The 23,128-nt window shown below is 37.8% G+C and overlaps 1 protein-coding gene across 9 annotated transcripts in view; it reads right to left on the bottom strand.

Moving 5' to 3' along the window:
- Positions 1-23,128, bottom strand: part of MEIS2 (Meis homeobox 2) — a 174,029-nt gene that overhangs the window by 140,728 nt on the left and 10,173 nt on the right. For all 9 annotated transcript variants that reach the window (XM_063160481.1, XM_063160480.1, XM_063160473.1 and 6 more), the window contains one exon: positions 16,294-16,408. In XM_063160481.1, the coding sequence (XP_063016551.1) occupies positions 16,294-16,408 (115 nt within the window). The remainder of the gene's footprint in view (positions 1-16,293; positions 16,409-23,128) is intronic.

Raw genomic sequence — 23,128 nt, forward strand, 5'->3', positions numbered from 1 at the left:
CAAGGAAATTCTCTAAGGAAGCATGTAAAATGTTTATATGTGAATAAACAAGGAAAAAAAACCCCACACACACACACCTACTATGAGCATGAGCAGCTCCTCTGAGCTCATGTAAGGCAGTCATGAAAGTAGCATGAGAAACAAACTCAAATCTGTACTCACTGATTATATGAAGATGAATTATGTAGAGATATTTTTTTACTGCACAGGCACACTAAGATTGAATCAATTCTGCCTTCAGATGTACAGACTGTGCTCCCACCAACTCCCACTGAAGTCAGAATTTGACCTATTGTGTACTTTACATTCACATCAATGAAGTCACTAAGAATGCAGAAAATTGCTTTAGAAAGATGTAAAATTCTTTACTAGTTCTAAAATAAGAGGACAGCTTATTTCTTTTAAACAAACCAGATTGATAGCCATTTGGAAGAGCTTAAAGGAGGGTTAATTGGCATACAGTAAACCTGAATTCTGACAGTGTGGACTTCTAGCTAAAATGACATTCTCTTTGGTGGTCTTAGGACTGTAGGATTAGTTTACAAGAAAGTAGAGAGGAGTTTGAAACCAAACCCTGAATGTCAGAGATGAATTACCAGATTAGAAAGGCCTGCCCAAATTCAGATTCAGAAGGGAAAACAAAATAACAAAAAAGGGGCAAATATGTAGCGAAGGCTGAGTTTTAGATTAACAGCATAAATGAAAGATCTTTAAAAACATAAAAAGAAATCAATAAAGCCCTTCTTTCATAAAACCTTCCTCATACAGAGAACTTTATCCGAAACTATGCTCAGAGCTGGGAATATGAACTGCTAATAACATCTAACTCACGGAAATAATTAGGATAGCCAATTCACAAATAAATGAAAGTGTTTCATCTGTCATTGCAGATATGAACCACAGAAGATTTTCTTGAAATAGATAAGGTAGGATGAGTTTTGTTTTTCTGAGAGAAGAAACGAGAAAATAGGAGCATATAGAGTGTAAGATATACAGTATCAACTATGTCTAAAGTAAGTTTGTGAACTTAAAAGAATTTCCCTTTAAACTGAAAGATTGTCCCTTAAAACTAATACAATACACAAATATGATACTCTTTATTATGTCTTTTTAACTGGAAAACTGCATTGTTACTTCTCTCTTGGATGAAGTATGAGCACTGCAGTATTTTTTTTCTTTTTAGGATCATTTCACAAGCAAAAAACAGAACATACAGAATTCTAAGTCATATGGGATGTTAACACAGATCAGCCTATCCCCATTTCCCTAAAATGAAAGACATCTATATGTATTAAGCATTTCGGTAACCTCTAAAACAAAACTTAATTTTGCAATACTATAAACTTACAGAATTTACCTTTTTACACAAAATGGATAAAAGACTGCTGACTAAATATGTCTAAGAAAATAAAGCATTAATTAAGTTTAACACTTTGCATCTAGAAATATGTGTCTAAATTTACCACTCAAAAAAAAAATGATACGAACCAGAAATATTTTCTTACTCAAATACGTTTTCACATTGTGACAGATGTTTTGCACAAAATATGCTAAGTGTCTGAATACACAAAATGAATCTTAAGTGAACTCAGAAGCATATGAAATAAAATCAACACTCTAACAAGCTAAAGTAGACAAAACTTACCAACTTTAAGGAAAATAATTGTAGCTTTTGATTAGAGCAAAAGTGTCAATTGAAAACAAATCCTACAAAGGCTGAGGTGGTCAATATTAACCCCACTGTGGGCCTCTTGATTTCAGTAACAGGACTTGCAATATGCAGATTAGCACAATGTAATAGCCTTTGCCAGACTTAGGTCCTACTTCAGCTGCAATAGGCACTTCTGAAAATGGAAAGTCTATGCTGAAATATACATCGGAGTTTTAGTCCTTTGCCATTTCTTGCCTAAAAAATATTTGCCATCTCCATAATGCTAATTCTTACATCAAAATCTTTTAAAAGTGTCAGATTATAGTTTGGACTTCATCTTAATACTGAGAAATAAAAATAAAAGGCATAAATGAAGAAATAATATAGAGGTGACAGCCTTTGGCTGTAGAGAACACATGGGGCTCTAATAATTTTCTCAAGGCGGAGAGCTGACAGTTACACTCATTGGGTTTTACATGTTCTATGGCCTGAGTATTTTTCATTCAAAACAGCTTTATTAACAATCTGAGAGCACTGAAAAATAAGAAAAAAGGATCCTGCGATAAAAACTGACATCCTCCTTTTTTACTTTTTGCAATAATTTTCTTTATATAAAACATTAGCAAAGAAAAATAATGTTTGAGCATAAGGGGGATGCACGGCATACATGGTTGTTTTAAACAAGGGAATTATGTACTCAGCTGAATGGAAGCCTGTGAACACCAAGAAATATAATCAAGTCAAAATTGCTGTTGTTTCAATGATGCACTTGGGATACTGTTTGAGCACCAGGACCTCAATATGTTAGGTACTGTACAAATAAAGCACAAGGACCTGTCTCTCTCTTTTTTTTTTTTTTTAATTTTTTTTTTTACTGGCAGAAGCCCAGTGTACCTCCATTGATTTCAGATGTATTAGGAAGGAGGGGCCTGATCCAAAGCTCACTGAAGTCAACCAAAGTCTCTTTCTGTTGATTTAACAGGCTTTGGATTAGTCCCTAAATAAGAACAGATTTTGGCTCAGCTAAAGGATTTCACTTAAGCCCTCTGCTTGTTCAAGCATCTAGTAGGAGCTAAGAGAACACTGCGGTCCTTCTGAGTAGGAGGCTGTGCTCATTCCAAACTATCCCCTTTAACAGATGCACAGGGTCAGGAGTCCCATGAAATGGAGAACCGTCAGTAAGTGGTAGATCTGAGGTGCGAGGAATTAGGAAGGAAGCTTCGAGCTGAAAATTTTTGATTTGTGCTATTTGTGCGATGTTCCGTCCTCTTTAGGCAGGAGTGTAAAATTAGAGAGGGAGTTCATGTGAGTTTCCCAATTTTACGCTCGTAAATTATTTAAAACCTTAGCACCAAGGCCCGCAATAAAATTATATGTGTATTTGCCATTTGCTCTGCTGAACTCCCTGTGAATGAGGGCTGCCTTTAGTCAAGGTATGACCAACTTGCAGCTGTACATGGAGAGGCCCAAGGAAAATTTAAATATATGTAATTGCTTAAACAAGTGTCGCCATGGTAAGCTGGTGGGCATAACGCAAGATTACAAGGAGAAGTGCACTCTTTACTTATTTAAGAATTAAATGCCAGGGTTGTCAAAAAATTTCATGGTACAAATCACATATTAATAGAGAATTTGCTGAATTCCCCTGTCTCGCTTTCATGGCTGCTCCACCAATCCTTGTCAGTTATAGCAAATGCTTTGTTTACACAAGAAAATAGAAGACCCCAATCCTAGCCTGTGCATGAGGAATGTATAGTGCCAAGGGTGTACAAAGGTAACCATCCATAAAATAATTTGAGTTCATTCCATGAGTTATGAGGCCAGCAGTTTAGGACAGCACTCAGTGCAAGTTTGAGCATCTGGAGTTAGCAATGGACTTCAGCCTCAGAGCAGCTGGGAAGTCAGTGAAGCAGGGGGAAACCACTTTGTCTTGCTCTTTCCCGGGCTCACTGCCCCGGCTGTAGGTAGGAGCAGGGTCACCAGGGCCATTGTGCCAACTCTGCCACTAGACAATTTCCCTGAGTTAGCTCCTTATGCCAGGGTAATGACAGCTTCCCAAATAACCTAAAACCAGACAGGCTTTGGGGCTGTCACTTATAAACCACCCATATGTATCAGTAGAAAACAAAGAATAATTTACTTTCTCCAACTCCACACCTACCTGAATTAATATATTGAGTACAATCAAACAGAAATAGTCAAAGTCCTTCAAATCTGAGTTTACTGCAAAGCTTTAATCTCTCCAACTGAGAAATTTTCAAAACTGTTGGCATTTCAAGAAATTAACTGAAGTGAAAGCACAAATTATTTTTTCTCTGAAGCTCAATTTAACATATAAAAACCACCAGAGGAGAAAAATTATTCAAAACTTTTTCACGCATATAAAAAAACCCAGTGCTTATTAACATTTGTCCTCTAGAATATAGGGTAGGATGGAATTTTGTTACAAAATATATTTGGAAATATTAGAACTTTATGGCTTTTTGTAGATCCTACATGTCTTAATGGCAGTAGTTCCTATGGAAATTATAAAAAAAACTTATCAGGTTTTTTTGTGTGTATTTGTTTTTTAAGACAGGAGAACCATGCTCTGCTTTCATTCTTTGGGATTTGACCCAAACTTTGCATATCTGAAAGCAGTAGCACCCCTGCTCTTGCTGCTGATTGCATGCAAGAAGGATCAAGATCCTATGGGGACAGTGCCTTTTTCTTCTCTCCTCTGAGAAGGAAGCACTGCTTTTAACTGACTCACACTGCCTTCCTTCAAACCTCCTCTGGACAGTCCTCCTCTGATTCGTGAACAAAAGACAGATCTTTCATGAGTACTGTAACTGTGATCAAGACACCTAGTTGGTGCATTTTGAAATATTATTCTTGGGTTCTTTAGAAAGCCAAGCTACTAAATCTAGATTGGTGTGCTTTAAACTAAAGACAGTCATAAACAACTGTAAAACAGTAACACAAAAAGGTTATCAATTCCCCCTCAGATAAGATGTATTTCATAATTAACAAAAACCACCTAAATAGGAGGCAGATTATTCTTATTATTCTATTATTATTCAGGATAGTGCTGCCATCTCTGATGCCCTAAGCTTTTATTCTTAGCCACCACTGCCTTTACATCTACTGAAAACTCACAGGCACAAAGCAGGGGGTATACTACATCTTCTCATGCCAGGATAAGAAAAATCAATGTCCATGTTTAAAGACAGAGCTATTGATGTGCAAGGTCACTAAGCATCACAACCCATTCTACAGCTCTAGAGTACTAAGGAATTCCTAAAGAAGAAAAAAAAAAAAAAACCCAGTGCATTTTATAATCTTGTTTAAAGCCAACATTACCCTTGAGTCCCTAGGAGCTAAATATGAGCACAGAATCCAAGTTTTCCTTGGTCTACAATTGCTATGCTTGTTCAGGGGGAGAGAAACAAAACGACTAAACAAGGAATACCCATATATAGTGATACAATGATTTTTCAAACATTGGAAGCACCACTTTAGACTTTTCATCTTTATGGAAATGTCACTAAAGACAGTGGTGATGCCATCCACGCCATCCTTTTTTTACTACTTCATAAGCCTTGTTCCTTAAAAACAAAGTTATAAAGTTATAATATAAAGTTGAAAGATAAAGCCTATTTCATTCCCGTGTTCTCACCTTTGTGGAAAAAAGAGGAAGTGTTTTTAAATAAACAATGCAATAATTTACAAATACAGTATATCCAGAGCTTTTTTTTGTGCAATTCAAGGAGGCCAAGAGAAGAACACACTTCAATTTTCTACAAAAGCATGCATTCCTGGAATGCCAGAGCAGTCCACAACAAGAGATGACCATTCTGTACAGCTCATGGACCTCCAGTGCCCATTTCACAGACGGGCAAGAGCACGTGTCAGAGGGGGCAGGAAGCCCACACAAGGTCCCCTCAGACCCAGCCCTGCAGTTAGCTGCTCCTGGGCAGACAGACACACCTTTACCTCATGAGGGGCTGAGAACCTCCAGGGGAGCCCACCAAAATAACAGATGTCTGCCCAGTGACCATACTTGTTATTTGGATAATGCCTGCAGGTAGTGGGATAATTAAGGTGGCTGTCACTGTTCCCCTCTATTATCCTCTCTTTATGACTACACTGCTTTTTTTATGGGTCACATAACTCCAGAAAGTTGCAAGTCTGAATTTCTACGTGTGTTTTCAGGTGTACTTTGCTATTCTTGTAAACATTTTTAAATACTCCTTTACATTTACTGCCTGCAAAGATTTTTCACAAACCAGTAGAAAGTACTGGTTAAAACAGTAAGCATTTATTTGAAGATATCCTAAAACATATAGACACTCATCTGATTTTGAAAATAAATCCTCAGCTTATCAAGACTTAGATGAAGATGGCTTGGTTTTTTAGTGAATGAAAAACCTATCTGAATTATACAACAACTTAAGTGACTAGGAAGTTAGAAAATAGGAGAAATTACTCACTTTAGCCTACATAAATCTTTTTGCAACCTCAGCTCCAACTTTAACAACCTGTAGTACCTATTACTAGAAATTACACTAAGAAAATATATTTAGACACCAGATTCAGGTTTATTCATAATCTGAAATCAGTTACTTAAATGAGAAGTGATTTTATAAATGAAAAGCAACATTTTACAGTAATTCAAAATCAGAATGGTTTGAAAATTCAGAACTGTAAACAAATGCATCACATTATCACATTAAGAGTTAGATAAACACAGCTGTCAAATCTTCTTCACCTGTCCTACTTCCCCTGCTCTGTAGATATAAAAGCTGCTCAGTAGCTGTAAGAATCACAGAGTGGTTAGCACTCCTCAGGCAAAGAGACAAGGCATTAAGACAAAAGGCCAGCATACTACAATGTGTGGTGCCATAATGCAGTGTTTGATGCTCTAGAGGGCCTTCAACAAGTACTGTACAGCAAAAAAATCAATGGAAAATCAGCATGATAACAGAGTATGAGTTGCCCTGTAATAGCCTTAAGCCCCACAAGGCTACTGGGGTCCTTTTCATTCACCGGGCTGCCCTGAGCTGGGTGAGCCTGCCCTCCCGCCCTGAGCACTCTGGATAGGTCAGTGCCCCATGGCTTTCACCTTCATTCTGGTTCTGGTAGAGCTAATTTTCTTCACAGTGGCTATTATGGGGCCATGTTTTCGATTTGTGCTGGAAAGAGTGCTGATAACCCAGGGGTGGGGTTTTTCTGCAGCTGAGCAGCACTTGCACAGAGGCTGGAGTGCACAAGAACTTGGGAGGACACACACCTGGGATGGGTGAGCCCAGCTCAGCAGAAGGATATCCCCACACCAAACGGTGTATTGCTCAGCGTACAGAGCTGTGGAAAAGAGAAAGGGAACATGCCCACAGTGATGTAATTGTTGCCCTAAGTCACTCTTACGCATGATGGAGCCCTGCTTCCCTTGAAATAGCTGAACACCTGCCTGCTGAGGGGAAGAACTGAATGAATTCCTTGTTTTGCTTTACCTATTACATTGTCTTTATCTCAAGCCATGAGGTTTTTTTCACTTTTACCCTTCAGATTTTCTCCCCCATCTCACTGGCAGGGGGGAATGGGGAAGTGACCATGTGGGGCTGAGCTGCACGCTGGGGCTAAACCACAACCACCTTGCACAGTAAGGGAAACTGACAGGGGCTCTTCTAAACTTTTAAAAGTGGAACTTTATTTTTCTTGGCATAGATTTGAAGGCTTTAATTTCTCTCTCTCTTTTTTTTTTTTTCTCAAATAACTGTCTCCTCTAAGTAAACCTACTGAATTTGGACTGTAAGCACCCTCAGCATTAAAGAGATCCCTCCAATCCTATGGAGGGTGTTACAGACGTGATTCCTCTGTCATGTTTAGCAAAGTACAACTCTAGATGTACAAGAGAAAGAAATAGTGTTCAATTCCATGCAAATTGTTATGCATGCAACAAAATGGGCCTACAAATATTTCACTCATATGGTAGGTTTAATTTCAATATTTCTTTAATTACTTTCCAACAATGTCTGGTTTCTGTTGAATTTACGCTAGTACTTGGCATTTGATGCAACCCCAAAAAGATAAGATACATATGTCCCCTCTTCACAGTCTTGGCATTTTTACCTTAACTCAGGCATTGAAGGGATTGGTTTGAAAAATTACCTTGCTGATTAGATGGGTTTTCTGGTAAATATATTGCATTAATCCTTACATTCGGAATATGACATAAGGTACATAAACGTTCCTGTCTGACTCAACAGCAACATATCATGGCTTAAGGAGGACATGTACGCTGATCTGTGTGAGCAAAGAAAGAGCTAATTGGGAGTTAGATTCAGTGTGATTATCAGCTTGTTTATGATAAGGGAGTACTCTTCTGAATAGCACTGTAAATTCATTCCCTGATTGTGGTGTTAAACCACAGCTCACCCCTCCCCCCCTGCCTTTTTTTTTTTTATTTGGTTAGAAGGGGCTTTAAACTATTTTAAGCAGATGACAGTGTCATGCTTTGATTTTCATCCATCTTAAAAAATAAATCAGCTACATGAGCCTGATGTCAAATTTCACTTTCTAATCGGAGAAAGGCACATTTTAAGTGTTTACTATAAGAACACATTTGGGTAATTTTTCCCCATGTCATTATGAACATTAGACTGACCCAATTAATATGAGATGTTTCTATGCTGCTGGAACAGACCGTGTTACAGAAAGAGCCATTTGCACAACCTGTTCATGATTATGGGCCATAAGGACACAAAGATGGCACAGACATTTGTGGACCATCTGAATTCTTACAGAGGAACGGAAAAGAGGAAAAAAAAAAATTTTGTTAGCTGACTGTTGTGGGTCATGTTTTTTAATCCAGAGTATTGGACATGTAACACAGCAACAAGAGCTGATCATTTTGTTTAATCACCTTTTGGATCTGTGCCAGATGGTCTCTATTGAGAGCGCTGCAAACAGAGAGAGATGAACTGCGTCTAACATGCCACTAGAGCTTTCCCGTAAATGTCTGAGAACTGAATCCAACAAGAATTTAGTCTCAGAGCAGAAAGGGATACATTTAAAAACTATGTGCATTAACTATACTTTTCCCCATAGAATCCTCACTTGGCATGAATAATTTACCCTCTCTTATGCTAATGGGATCATGAAAGTATCCCTGTGTCTTTAGTGCAGCTATTCTCAGCTTTCAGTAATTACCCCACCCAGTGAAAATAACATGGCTCCTGCAGCTGAACGGCCTACCCGTACCTGGCAATTAGAAAGATCATGGCTGACACAGGAGCGGCCCAGAGATGGACACGCCAGCCTCAGGAGCAGCCTGAAAAATTAAAAGCCTTCCACTGTGAACATTTCCGTCCTTGCTTAGGATCAACACGGAGAGAGCAGCTCCTGCAAGGGCATTTTTATTTTTTAAGGGTGACACAGAGTATTCCAATGTACTATCAGGCACCCCCATATTAAGAAACAGAAACATTTCTTGGTCATGAACAGCTAAAATACAGCTTATGGGTTGCTTTTTTTTTTTTTTTTTAATAGGAGCTGTCTTAATAAACGAGAGAGAATTAAAAAGTCAATTAATGAGGGTCCTTCGGTATCTAACAATTTTATCTGCTATACAAAGGAAACCCTGTAGTATTTCATTAATGAAAAGTTTTTATAAAACAATTACAAAGAACTAGGCTTTGACCTCTGTCCGTGGCACTCCATGTTAGGTAGTTCACTATGTAAAAATTATCAGGCTAAAACATCTGGGAAAGAAAGCTATGAAACAGCAGGGAACGTGGCTGGTTTATTGTTTATCTTTTGTTTATGAGGCAGTATTCAAGTTTAATTACTACTCTAAATTAAACTCTAACAGGCATCAGGAGACATCCCTTTACACAACTATGTTAAAAAAAAATATTCAGAGATTCCAACACTAGATCTTTCAAATAAATCGGTATATATAGGAAGAAATTAGTCGGTAACAACACAGGAAGATATTTAAGCACTTAATACTGTATATTTGAATGTGTTGCATTTTGAAGCCATTAATATTGTAGCAAACATACAATTATAATTTAGTGAATGGGATGTTATCTAGCATTTGGAGGCAAATTGGGTTAGGCTGAATAGGGTCTGAGATGGAGGGAATAGCCTAAGGGGGAATCCTACCTTTGTAATTTGAAATACAAATATATAAATAAATATATATACACATACATATATTTTAAAATACCCAGAAACATGAAATCAGAGATGAACCTCTCCACAGTATCAATTTCTTAAGTAAAATAATTACTTTCTTTCTCTGAACATTCACATACAAAAGTGGAGGAAAGAGTTCACTGTTTACCGTAACAGTAAGTGACCAGTTTTAGATGAACTTAGCTGTAGGAAAAAATAAAAGTTGAAAGCAACTAGCAAAAGATTATTCCAGATGGCATCTGTCATATTGTATTTAGGGTTATTTTAAAGAGATTACTGCCACTATGAAAACATTCCATTGACAGAGTTTTACTAGGCTGCTTTTGAAACCCCAGCAAAACATACTACAAATATGGAAGTAAATGTGTATGTAGATTTTTATCTACATCTAAATATACAAACCTGCATGGATTAAAAGGTAAGAGTGAGGTGAGTAACTTGAATACAAGTATAGCGTTTTAAACACCACACACACACTCTCTGAGCTGTAATTTAATAAAAGGTGAGGAATCTACAGTTGCTACCCGCCTGATTGTTAGAAAACTGTACAGTGAAGTGAAAATTCACTATGAAATTTTAATGCTACTTATTGAACAGTGGGCAGGAACACACGTCTTTTTTGTAGTTATTGTTTAATTCCTGGAGTCAGCAAACATTTTTTTTTCATGCAATAGACAGAAATAAAAGGATGGGAGGATATCAAAAATTGACTATATTTAGCTAAGCTGGTTCTGGCATGATCATGGTTAATGTGCATGTGGTGTGCAGTGTGAGCTCAGCAGTTACTGGGCCAACTGTCTCAGTATTTCTGGGAATTCTGCCTATTCACAGTGCAGGGATTGTTCAATTGCTGCAAAATGTACAAAATGAATTTTACAAAAATGAATTGTAAGGAAGGCCCCATTACAACGATTTTACAGCAAAGATGTCAACATCAATTTTTCTTTCATGCATAGCTAATGATTAAAACAACATATTCCATTTGCCTAAGAATTTATTTCTTATTGGCACATCAAAATATTGAAATCAAAGTTATCTTTACTCTACCCTTATTACTCATTGCTGCTGAACCCACACCATTGTTCAAACCATGAAAAAATAAAGCAAACTTGGCAAGAAATACTTAAAACAAAGGCCCATCAATATTCTCCAATTTGTCAACATCTCAATTACAGCAATGGAAAAAATGTAAATTTCATGTGCTTTGAACACTAAGGGGTCTATTCTTCTGTCAGTGCACATGCGTAACTCCCATCACCATTAATGGGAATTACTCATACATATCAACACAAGGACGGGCCCCTCAAACTTGAAAGAAAAAGATGAATTAATAAGGGCTACTCGCTTCCTGTATCTTCCTCAGTTGAAAAAAAGTCATTGTTCTTTTAGAGTTTTTCAGACTTCATACAGTTCACCTTTATAAGAGCTGTGCCTTCTGAAATAATGCATCTCCAGTGAAGCATTATTTATTAGCAAGTTTGATTTTTCAGTCTGGATGTTTGAGCCTGCCTTTCAGGAATTTCCTTTCTTACAGGAGGCAGCTCTCTTCCAATAAAACCATACCCTATCACTTTATAGGTAAAAACACAAAGGAATAAAAATATGTTCTGAATCTTTATGATAAATATGCATAGTAGCTTCAGCAGGCTTACCATACATACAGAACTAGGGAAAAGAAGTTGTAGCATTAGCTTTTGGATTAGCTTCCAAAGACTTTGCATGAATATATTATTTTTTAATTGTTGCTAACATCAACATATCTCTCTCCTTTTTTCTAACTTCTGGAGTTTGGTTCTAAGCTTTGAGTAGTGCCAGTAGAGTTTCCAATATTAAAATAGACCTTTGGGCTTTATCAACTAGTCTTGTAAACAAATTTGATTTACACACTACATTACAGGATGGTATATACTGAATAAGAAATAATAGTACTTAATTTTTCCAACAAGCATGAGTCCAGAGAGTTAACCTGTGATGGGTGCTTCCTTTCAGTTAATATCTTAGTTGACTTTGTCCTGAACCAGATTATGGAGTCTTTGCCAAAGAAAGCTATCATGGACAGACATCAACCTGGCACAGAAGTGCTTCTGAACTACTTTGGGATTTGCTTTAGAGAGTAGCCTCAGATATTATTTATAAAGGGGGCAGATCATTCAGCACAAGTAGTCACTTAAAAAAAAAATCAAGCTTAAAAAGCCACACAACAATGAACTACTCACTCACATGTGTAAAGCAAAGATGTGATACTCATTTATATTTTTACTGCTCTATAACCCATCAGAATTTTCTAATCTCTGGATTTTTACTTATGATGAAGTTTGTCACCCCAGATCTAATCTTAAAAAGATGCTGAATTTCCTGAAAGGTCCTGAAGGAAGACAGCCTCCATCTGGCTTGGATGGATCAGGCCCTTTGAGTGAGTGAACTATGAATATGACAGATCAGGTATACAATCCTGGTACCATAAAATATGAAACTGAAATTATTCCCTGGTGCTTTCCTGTAGACCACATGTTTTTAAACCTTAAAGAGATTTATTTCCCATTTTTCATGCATAATCTGCCATATTCATTATTTGCAATATCCCATAAAGAAATTAAATAGGAATTAAAGTCTGGAAGCATCATATCCATCACTGTGGTACAAACTGATGCCAAATTCTAGAAGTCATTTAGCCTTTTATGTAAAGGCAGTGGCTGTTTCCACTTTGTTTCACAAAGAATAAAGAAAACACAATACCCCAGAAGACTTTCAGATGTGTTTTTTCCTCTCCAAAGAAAAGGGTGGATGATAAAGCTACACACACCTTTTAATCTTCCACTTAGACTTTTTACACATATATTCCTTGGCAAAAACCCAAGGGTCTTCTCTTTCCCCTCCCCTTCTCTCACCCCCTTTCCTGCCATCTCCCTTGCTATAACTCAGCTAACCCAACAGAACCAGTCAGTTTTAAATTTCAGTTGGGACCCCGGTGACCTGTTAATGAATCTACAGAGAGGAGAAAAACTCACAGTGTTGAGTTATGCCTGGTGTTGCTAGCTGACTTGGAGTCAGAAATGCTTGAAGCGTTAACGTAATTGCAAGAATGTGAAAAATGAAGCGTTGGGCTCCTGAGCAAAGCGAAAGGTCAAAGCAAGCCCTACACAAAACAAGTCTCTGGAAGATGGCCTCATTAGACCATTAAATCAGCTTCTCCTTTTTCTCCTTTGTAAGATGTTTAGAGTGTTTTATTTTTATTATTGGATACATTTAACTCTTTCCAGGGCAGGGGAAAAGTAGATCAGACCTACTACATAATTACTAATCTTTAAAATAGTATTATACAGCATTGATTTGCATTTGTGGATCTGAACTGGGATAAAGTCAATAACTGCTTGGTGGATTACAGATCACTACTACTTTGGTTTGCCAGATGATCAATATGTTGTGTAGCTTAGTTTTCTGTTGAACAAGTGAGGTGACATGCTAAGAACAACATAGACACTCACCACTAATAAAATTAGGATAATCTTTCAACATTTACTGCCTGAAGGCCCTTTACTTAACTCTTCCAATGCCAGCATGTTTCTAATAATACCAAACACAGACTGGATTAACCCTTTTGATGCCAAAGGGCAGCCATGCACTGTAGTGGAGAGACTATCCTCCATGAAGAGACAAAATGTCTACACTTTTTTATTTGGTTCAAACTTTAAAGAATATGGATGTATTCTTACAGGCAATAAATGTATTTATCTCATGCAGAGAAAGTCTGCAAAAAACAGTCATCACCTACCCAAATCCTTTTCATCTCCTCCCTCCCCAAAATATAATAAAAAGAAAAAAACTTATAAAAAAATATCACGGGATGCACATCATACACTCAAGGCAAAAGCAGAGACCCCTGGAAAAAGTGCTCTCAAAAGCCAGAAGAGACTGACTCTAGGATGAATCAATCTCTGCTGCCACCAGGCATTAGTGGAGAAGACTGTAAGTTGCTAATGCAACCCAAGACTCTCTAATGAGCTCCCATTTCCAAGAAATCCTTTGGGGCAGGTGAAGCAGCATTTGTGGAAGCTCTTGGCAAAACTGCAGGGAAACCAAGTTGACCCAAGTGAGTAACTGCACTGGAATAGCTCAAGAGGGCATCTATCCTTGGCATTGTCTGGGACCAGCTCACTGCTGGCTCAGGAATTATAAAGTAAACTCTGCCCCTCCGAAGAAAGCCTAAGGAAAATTCAAGACAGATGCCATTCTCCTTATTCTTTCCCAGGACTGAGAGGGTGAGAGCAATCCAGAGCCATCTCCAATGGGAATTCTGCTGGTGCTGTAGAATAACCTTTCAGCTGCCAGCAGCTGAATGGAATGGTGATTTGTCACTGGACTTCAGCTTCGCTTTCGAAGGCCCAGATGAGCACAAAGGGAAACATACTAGCAATGTTTTACCCTGCTGGACTGGACAGCACTAGTGACTGATTTGGCCCCTCAGAGGCTGTTCCTCTTCCACAGAAATAAATAACAGGTTTGTTGAAATCATATTTATTGGCAGAAACCAGCTTCTAAAGGAAAGTGGTGTAGTAGTCATCAACTGCTTTTTCTAATGTTTAGCAATATTTCCCAAGCACACACCAGAGTTACACGACAGGGGATCAGAGACTATGAAATGCAGGATCCCTGGATATGTATACAAGCGATTTCTTTTTATCAAGCATGGCTCAATGAAGGAACTTTTTTTAATATCTAAGGGGTTCCTGGGGCAGAGTGGCTACACAGGTGTCAGGAAACTTTCTCCCTAGGGATGGAATGAAGATGGCAGACCAATCAAAGGAATAATTTTTAAGCAAGCAAATCATCTGCAACACCGAGCACTTTAGCTACAGTATACCACATAAACATTTGATCAACAGTATCCTGGCCTGTGGCCAGCCAATAGACATAAAACCATCATGCTGTTTAGCAGCTCTCCCTATCAGCTGTTGAAGCTGTAATGGTTCATGCTGAGTCTTGTACAGTTCCATTTTAATCCCATAGCAAAAAATCCTTGTGACTCATTTTGGAGTTGGATCACACCCTATGCCATGGCTGCTTTCTATCAGCAATAAGATTACAAATGTATAAACAATTCTTACAAATAGAAGACAAAACCAAACCACTCTACCAGAAACAAACTTTGCAAGTTCCTAGAACTGCAACGGGTTCAGCACCAGATCATCAGGCAGATGAGGGGAACTAGCTCTGTGCCAAGCAATGGGCCACGTGAGAGACATGAAATCACACATCTCTTCTGCTGTCTAAGCATGGCAAATATCATGGAGGGAGGCAGTCTGCAGCATGAGAACAGTCAAAGCAACTCTAGCCCCAAAGGCTTCTCCCTTTGCCAGTGGTGGGGTCCTTCAAGACTAGCTGGTTATCAGCCCTGTCCATTGGCTCTGCTGGGCACGTGGGGAAAAAGGCAAAATACTGCAGATGTAGGAGAAACATCTTGTGGTGAGACCGTATCGTAAGACCTTATAGAGGTAATGTCCCTCTCACTGGCAGAAGCTTACCATGTTTGCAAAGAAAAACAAGAATGGAGTCCACCTTAAACTCTGGACTAAAAAAAAAAAAAAAAAAAATCAAAAAAGGAGAAATAAGAAAAAAATCAACTCTTGAGTCAAAATCCAAGAATGACAGCAGGACGTCTTTATCCAACATTTAGCACTGAGGGCTTGACTCTTACACCTTCTGGAGTCAGTTATTCTTCTAATGAGCACGTGTAAAACACTATCATAACAGAATGACAGCCTTTGACACTCACTCAGCATGGATGCAGATGACCACACATAAGGTGCAATGCAGTAGGAAATAAAACAAAAAACCCTAAAATAATAATCAAACCTCCTCAACCTTGAGGAACTTGCACTGTATATAGATACAAAAGAGGTATTGCAGTTGAGGTGTATCTCTATTTACCATTCAGAATTCAGATTTTCAGAAACAAAAATAAATCTGTACAAGCAAACATTTCAAGAAACTTTTTTTCTGTCTAATTCAGGGTTTGCTTCTACTTTATATAATTTATATAATTTAGCAGCTTCATAACTTCACATAGAAGTCTCTTTCTCATATAAAACTACAGGTTAAATTCTCCTTCTTTAACCCAACTCAAACAACTGCACCGCAGCTGGAGAGTATGTCTGTCATTATATTTACTTACACCACACAAAAATAAACTGTAGATAACCAAATTTGTAAAGGAATTGGCAGAACTAATCAATTGTTATTACAAAGCTTGTTTGAAGATTAGATATTTCGCTTTGAAATAATAATAAAATGCAGCTAAGTGGGTTAGGAAAAGGAAATACCGTCTCCCTAACTTACAGCTGATTATACTGCAAGTCTGCCACTCCATGTTTACTCTAAGGCAGATGTACTGATATAATGAAAAAAGCTGGAGTTATTTTAGTCATGCCTGCTTTGTGGAGAGAAAAAGTTTGACCTTTTACCTTGCTCGCTGCTGTTGTCTCCGCTCTGGGAAGCGTGGCCCCCGCTGGAGGGCCCTGGTGTGCCTGCCGAGTGCGTTGAGGTTGCATCATCGTGGTCTCTCCAAGATGAAGGATTCTGGTGTCAGAGTGCCAAGGAATTTTTTCCACGGTTCCCATTCCAATAGCAAATGAAGAACAGAAAGCAAACCGGGAGAAGAGGGGAGGAAGGGGAGGAAAGTATACACATTAGCATTTGTGAAATGTGCCAAACACCTATACTGTTTGCACAGTGTAATAATTCTTCAGCAAAGGCGAGCAGAGGAGATACAAAGATTTACTTGTTAAAACATAGGACAGATTTTTTTTTCTTTTTTAAACTTTCCACAGAGTTTTCTGGATTTAATTGTTTGAATAGTACTGGAAAACAATATTTCAGGACAGAACAAAAAACCCGTAAGTTTAGTTTCTTAAGGAGCTCTACAGGGTAGTGGAGGGGGGGGAGGGGAGGCAGAGGAGGGAAGGGTATCTACCTACATAGTTTATGATACTAGGTGTTCTCATTAGGATCAGGATAGTTGGCATGCAAACTATCTCCCCACGCTTTGTTTTCTCAGACAGTGAGGGGAGAAGAGGAGGGAAGCTTTTTCAAGAAGTACAGGAGAACACGAATGGGAGAGGAGTGTGTCCTCACTCCCCAACCTCTCTGTCACCCATTAAAATGCTGGAAAAACTTCCAACAAAATCAAAGCTGTGAGGGGAAAAAAGAACTTTTCTCTGAAAGACATTATATACCAGGAAAGATGCTTCCTAACTCCCAGCTACTACCTTGATTTGACACATTTCAAGAGACTTTTCTGGATTTATCACTAACAGTTCACTTACAAGAATTGTCAAGAACAACCACCAGGTGATTATATAAAATAACATGTATAATGATTTTCATGTAATTCCTTTGGCATTACTATGCATAAAACACTACAAAAGGGAATGCAGAAGGCAGACTTACAAAGTTTGCAAAACTTGGCTAAGTAAGAGCTGAACTACTGTACTTAAGTCACATAACTCATGTATGCTTTCTAATTTATTGGGTATTGGCTTTCCTGGAGAGAGGAGCTGCTATTTAAAAGGATAAGTGAGGAAAACTTAATGTTACAATTTAGTGCTACTTTGTTGAGTGTATTCTCCTCCTGTCCTCCTCCCCTTTCCTGATCATTCCCAATACCCTGCTGTTGCTTAAAGGAAAACAGGAATTCTACTGTACAGGAAGAGCTTTATCAGCACCACATGAAGGCAGGCAAGAGATGGAATTTCCTCTGGCAGAAAAGGAGAGCAAGAACACATGAAACAGATCAGAGTAGGGGTTGGACCTGCATTACTTGTCACCTGCATGCGACAATTTTAATCAAGCACATTATAATAATCTAACAACCAAACAACAAATCTTCCCTCAAAAAAAAATTGCTTTCTTAGGCTGCTTAGTTTTGATTGTGGTTTAAATCTACATTGTGAAATAACACTAGACCATTACAGCATGAGGAGAAGCTAAAAGCAGTAAGTGACAAGTTGGATAAATTCTTTGAGCAGGACCGATTCTGACCTCATCTCCATCAATGTGTAGTGGGAGTAAGTTCAACATAATCAACTGATTTACTCATTGTAAAATACAGTGTAAGTGTGATTGGGACCAAGTCCCAAAATCTATATTGAAACATCTCAAAGTAATCTTCTAGCACTGATTAGTACCACATGCTGTATAACAACACAGGATAGAACTGCCAAGGAAAGGCTTTCTACGATACCCAGCAACATAAATCTGACGGGCCTGACCTGGATCACAGCAGAGACAAAGGAAAGAGCCCATGACTTCAAAAGGTTCCCAGAAAAGTCTCAGGTGACCAAAGGGTAAGAAGGATCCAAATCCCCTTCACCTTACAAGGACAGAAACACACATACACCCACATATGTGGTTCCATGACAGGAAGACAGGAGTAAAATCAGAAGACAGGTCAGGATCTGAAATTTGCCTAACCTGTCAGCACAGTATGCAGCACAAGAACACTTACAGCACAAAATCACCAGCCCCTCCAAAACCTATAAGACTGAACGACTTTTCCTCACACAGAACTACAACAGGAAAAAACTGCAACCAAACAGTAGTATTTTATATTCATTGAGGTTATTGTGTTAATCTTCTCTAAATAATACTGTTATTCCCCACTGTTTCATTTAAAAACAACAAACAGCAAAACAAGAAAAACAAATAAACCCCCCACATTTTACCATCATTTTTCAGAGTCAGGTGGAGAGAAACACAAAAAGAAAGATGAGAAATCTTGAAAGTTCAAGCAGGCCCAGGTGTTATTAAAAAGAACAAAACACTTGAAAATAAGGTTAGCAAAAAGTTCAGATGGAAATAAAAGGCAAAAACTGTGCAAGTTTCTTTACAGCCTGGATTAAAACACAGTTGTGCCTATGAGCTTCTCTTTTTATCTCTGACTTAGGAAGCCACTCAAATAGCTTCAAGCTGAAGGCAAACAGCAGACAGGAGCTCTTCAGCCCTCTGCAGCCTCTTAGCGTCAGCTGTTTGCCGGATGGTAATCAGATAAAGAGCTAGAAGAAATACATGAAAAAGAAAAGAAACAATAGCATAGCATGAGTTTAGCCCTCCAACAACATCGTGCTGGAACCTTCTTTTAGAAAACATAGTAATTGCAACATGTTCACCTAGGCTAAACTTTTCATGGAACACAGTGAATTATGCTAATTTTGTGTACTGCAGGCTCTCTTGTGCTGGCTGCAGTTGGAGCTCCTTATCACACGTAGAAAGTTACAATAATTAACTGGTAACTGCTCAGCTATGTTTTAAGGCAAATGTCATCCAAAACCTATCATACAATATTTCAAAATCTAGACCAGCCTTTCTGTTTCAAAGCTGTAAAAATTTGTAAAGGATCACTGAATGAGACTTCCCACAGCTGAAAACACTTGCTGTCTCTAGCAGGCTGAGTTGTTTTTGACCTCAGTTTGTAGATCTGGTTTGAGAAAGACACACTGTATTGATTGAAAATTCAATGTATTTCTTGTGACACAGTATTCTTGAGGAAGCTATTTGGCAGAGTTTTGTTGGAGGACAGAAAATATAAGATAAGGTATTTACTTAATGAAACAGTAGAATATTGAAGGAATTTGAAAGGGAGAGAAATAGCTAGACTTCAATATTATAAAAAATGACAAAAAATTTTAGTGGGGGGGCTTACAGACTCATAAAAAGGCAGCATTCTTTTGGTTTGGACTAAGATCATTGCACGAGTCAGTGAATTGATCTTTTTCTCTCCTAGACAATTTCCAACCTCACATCCCTCAAAAAATATTCTTGGCCAAGTGACCAATCGTAAGTATTTATTTCACGCACACCTTCACCCAAAAAAACCCAAGAAAAACAAATAAAAAACCCCAAAAAAACCCTAAAAAACCAACCAAATGACACATTTAAAGTGTGCTTCACTGGAAAACTTCATCGGTATAGCTGAAGTACCTGAAGAGATCCTAGTCTAAAACCCACTAATATTAGTTGCAATTTTTATGTTAGTTTCAATAAAATTTGTATTGAGTTATCACACCGAAAAAAATTCAAAAAAATAAAGAAACAAAGAAACAAAACATATAGCTTTAGATAAATTACACAAACTGCTAGCATGACTTCTCATTTCTTCTTACAAGTTTAGTAATATCCTTTGCAGAAATACACTGAAGAGATATCTGCCAAAACAGAATTGCCTATTTTGTGTACGTGCACACACTATAAAAATTTAACACATGTATGACCTAAACTAATGCCAGATATCATAGAAAGTGAACAGCACACATGTATCTATTCCCAGTAGTTCTAATAATTGGGAGCCAAATATGGTACTCCTCTTGCTCTTACCTAATTGTGTTAAAGAGCAGTGTTACTAGGAGAAAAGCAGTGAATACTGAGTAGAGCACAATAGAAGGAGATGGAAAATAGATACAAGAAGCCCCCTGTCTCCAGGGGCAGTATTTTCTATTTGCTGGGCTACAGACTCACAGCTGATAATGCAAGTTGTAATTAATATAAAAGCAGGAGACAATATGGGGAAAGCTTGTACTAGCAGGGCCACAGGAGATCACTCCACTGCTATCCACTGTTTCTCATTTACACACACAGCCTTCCCTAGAAAACACAATTTTACCAGTGTTTTTTCCCTTGAAAGTAAAAAAAAAAAAAATTGATTTAGCACCGCCATTGAATTTTGCTAAATCTAGAAAAGAGCAACAGAAAGGACAAAAGGCATACAAAGCCAATCTGACACATTTCTCTTTTGTTGATGCTGAAAATCTGCTGGAAACCATAAGAGTTTTTAACTACTACAGGATTTCTTGAACAGAGATGTTGTAACAGAGAAATTTGATATAGGATAAGCCTCTGACAAATTGCAATTCTTACTTTGTATGTCCAAAATATCTGCTGGGCAAAGTCTGGCTAGCTTTGTGTGAGTGTATGTAGTCCTGCTAGGGTTGATTCTGATCTCATACAGTTTTTTATGGTGATATTAAAGACTCAATTAACCATAAGGAATCTGCTTCTTATTTATAACTGGGAAGTAAAATCAATCAGGCCAGCTGATATCCATGTGAGTGAGCTAAGCAGGATTTGACTCACATTTTTAACTGAAGTTTCAAGTTTACAACTCTGACAGGATCAGGCCCCAACATAATTTTATCAGATGAAATTGAAAAAATCATTAATCTTAAAAGAACAAACAAAACGCAACTTGTTTTTATAAAAGAAATTACAATGGCTATAAAGCTTATTGTTTCTAAACATGGTTGGACTCAAAGGTCTGGTAAATAAATTTTGCCAGTTTTTCAGGGGTTTTTTTTCCAGCTATACAGTTTCAGCTATTTTTCAGTTTTACAAAACTGAACTGAACTAAGTGATACCGACGGCATCATCCCCCCCAAACACAATCCAAATCCTGCTCACCTTACAAGTAACACACGTAACACATGTGGGAATGGCTGACATGACTGATACCCCAAAGATCTGTATTGAGGTACAGCGAAATATGAAAATGTTACAGACCATGCAGGACACAGGAACCATCGCACACGTGCACATAGGTTCCTGTGTATAGTGCATCTGTGTCTGTGTGTGGTGTGTGTAAAGCCCAGGGTGGTATCAGAGATCACACCGAGTGCATTTAATAATAAACTCACTATTTAAAGGAACTTTCAATAAGACAAAAAGACATGAAAAACTTTAATTTGACATAATACGTATGTCTTCTAAAAAAGACTACTCCTGGTATCACTCAGGTTTATTTTCCAAAAGATGCATACTTAAGAGGATTACTTCTTTTTGTAGTAGAGTTACACAATTGAAACAAAAAATAATGCCCAGCAATCTATCAGATATTTTGTATATATGTAAAAGTTTTAATTCTTGTCCCTTGATTTTGCATTTGGAGAAAGCATCAGGAGCAATTTTTGAGTCTCCTAGAACACGGCAGCTTTCTGAAAAGCTGCGTGTTTTGTATTTTCTAATTAAGATTGAAATCAGACATGTAATCCACCTGTCACCAAGGAACTGAGACTTGAAAAATCAGGGGGGTGTTGGGTTTTTTAATTGTCCTTCTATGTCATTCTGTGTGGCTACACTTCTGATAGACAACTCAAACCAAAAGGGATCACAGTTATCAAATAGATACCGAAAAACATTATTGGTTCAGTTTGAGAGAACAGAGTTTAAAGTTAAAACACTCAAATTTGAGACTTCAGCTGTTGACAGAAGTGCACCTTGGCCCATCAAAAAGCAGGAATGCACAACACTAACTACAGTCTTGGAAAGTTCCTGATGCTCTTTGCCCCTTCAGAAGGCACTACAAAAAAAAAAGAAAGAAAGGGCCTACAGCAATGTCCTACGTCTTGAGGAAGATTCTAAGTTTGCCTTATTATTGTTGCAGTTAGCTACTTAGTTTTCCTTCTGACACTACAGACAGACAGAAAGGGCACCTTTGGGGTCTAATCTGGTGTTTCTCAAAACTCCCACTGAAGTGCACACCTGCAGACTTAGCATCAGGCCCCCAATTGCTTCTTCATTACTCAGTGAAATCTTACCTGAGGATTTAATTATATTACTGGAACAGGTATGTACTACACTATTTTTATTTTTTCTAATCTGCAAAATGTCAGGAATTTGCACAGACCATTCTTTGAGGAGAAATATTAAAGAAATGTTAAATTGTCTGGATATCCAAAAGTAGAAAATAAAGTATCTCCTCATGTGAGAGCTGAAAGTTTTAATATTCAGACTAATCTTTCTCTTCTACGGCTAAGATGCTGGATTTCTAATCTGACAAGAGTCTTTTTTTATAAAAGACATGTATGTATATTTCTGTCTGTTTTAATGATATTTTAGGAATTATGATCTGTATATTATTACCTCTGAGCTACAAAAACATATGAACAAATATTGAAAAGACTGTTCCCACAAAAGCCAGTGGAAGGACAGCCATAAATTTCTGTGGGAGAATTACTGGGCTTCAAAACAGGTTTGGACTAAAGGAAGAATTGTATCACACCAGGTGAGACCAGCTACAAAAGAAGTGTAATTAAAGTAAAACATGTTATAATATGTTCAAAAAAAGTTTAAAATCTCCAAATTTTATGAGCATCATGTTTTTCAAATTTGAATAGCTTGAAATATGAAAAAAAAAAAAAAGATCTGCAAACAATCTCATCAGACATGTTAGGCTGAATACAGAATTCAGGATAGTGCCTGGGATGTTTAGTTGAACAATAATAAATTGTCTGCGCTGGGAAACCGAACTTG

This window comes from Melospiza melodia, chromosome 6 (genome assembly GCF_035770615.1).
Source record: "Melospiza melodia melodia isolate bMelMel2 chromosome 6, bMelMel2.pri, whole genome shotgun sequence".
NCBI classification, from domain to species: Eukaryota; Metazoa; Chordata; class Aves; order Passeriformes; family Passerellidae; genus Melospiza; species Melospiza melodia.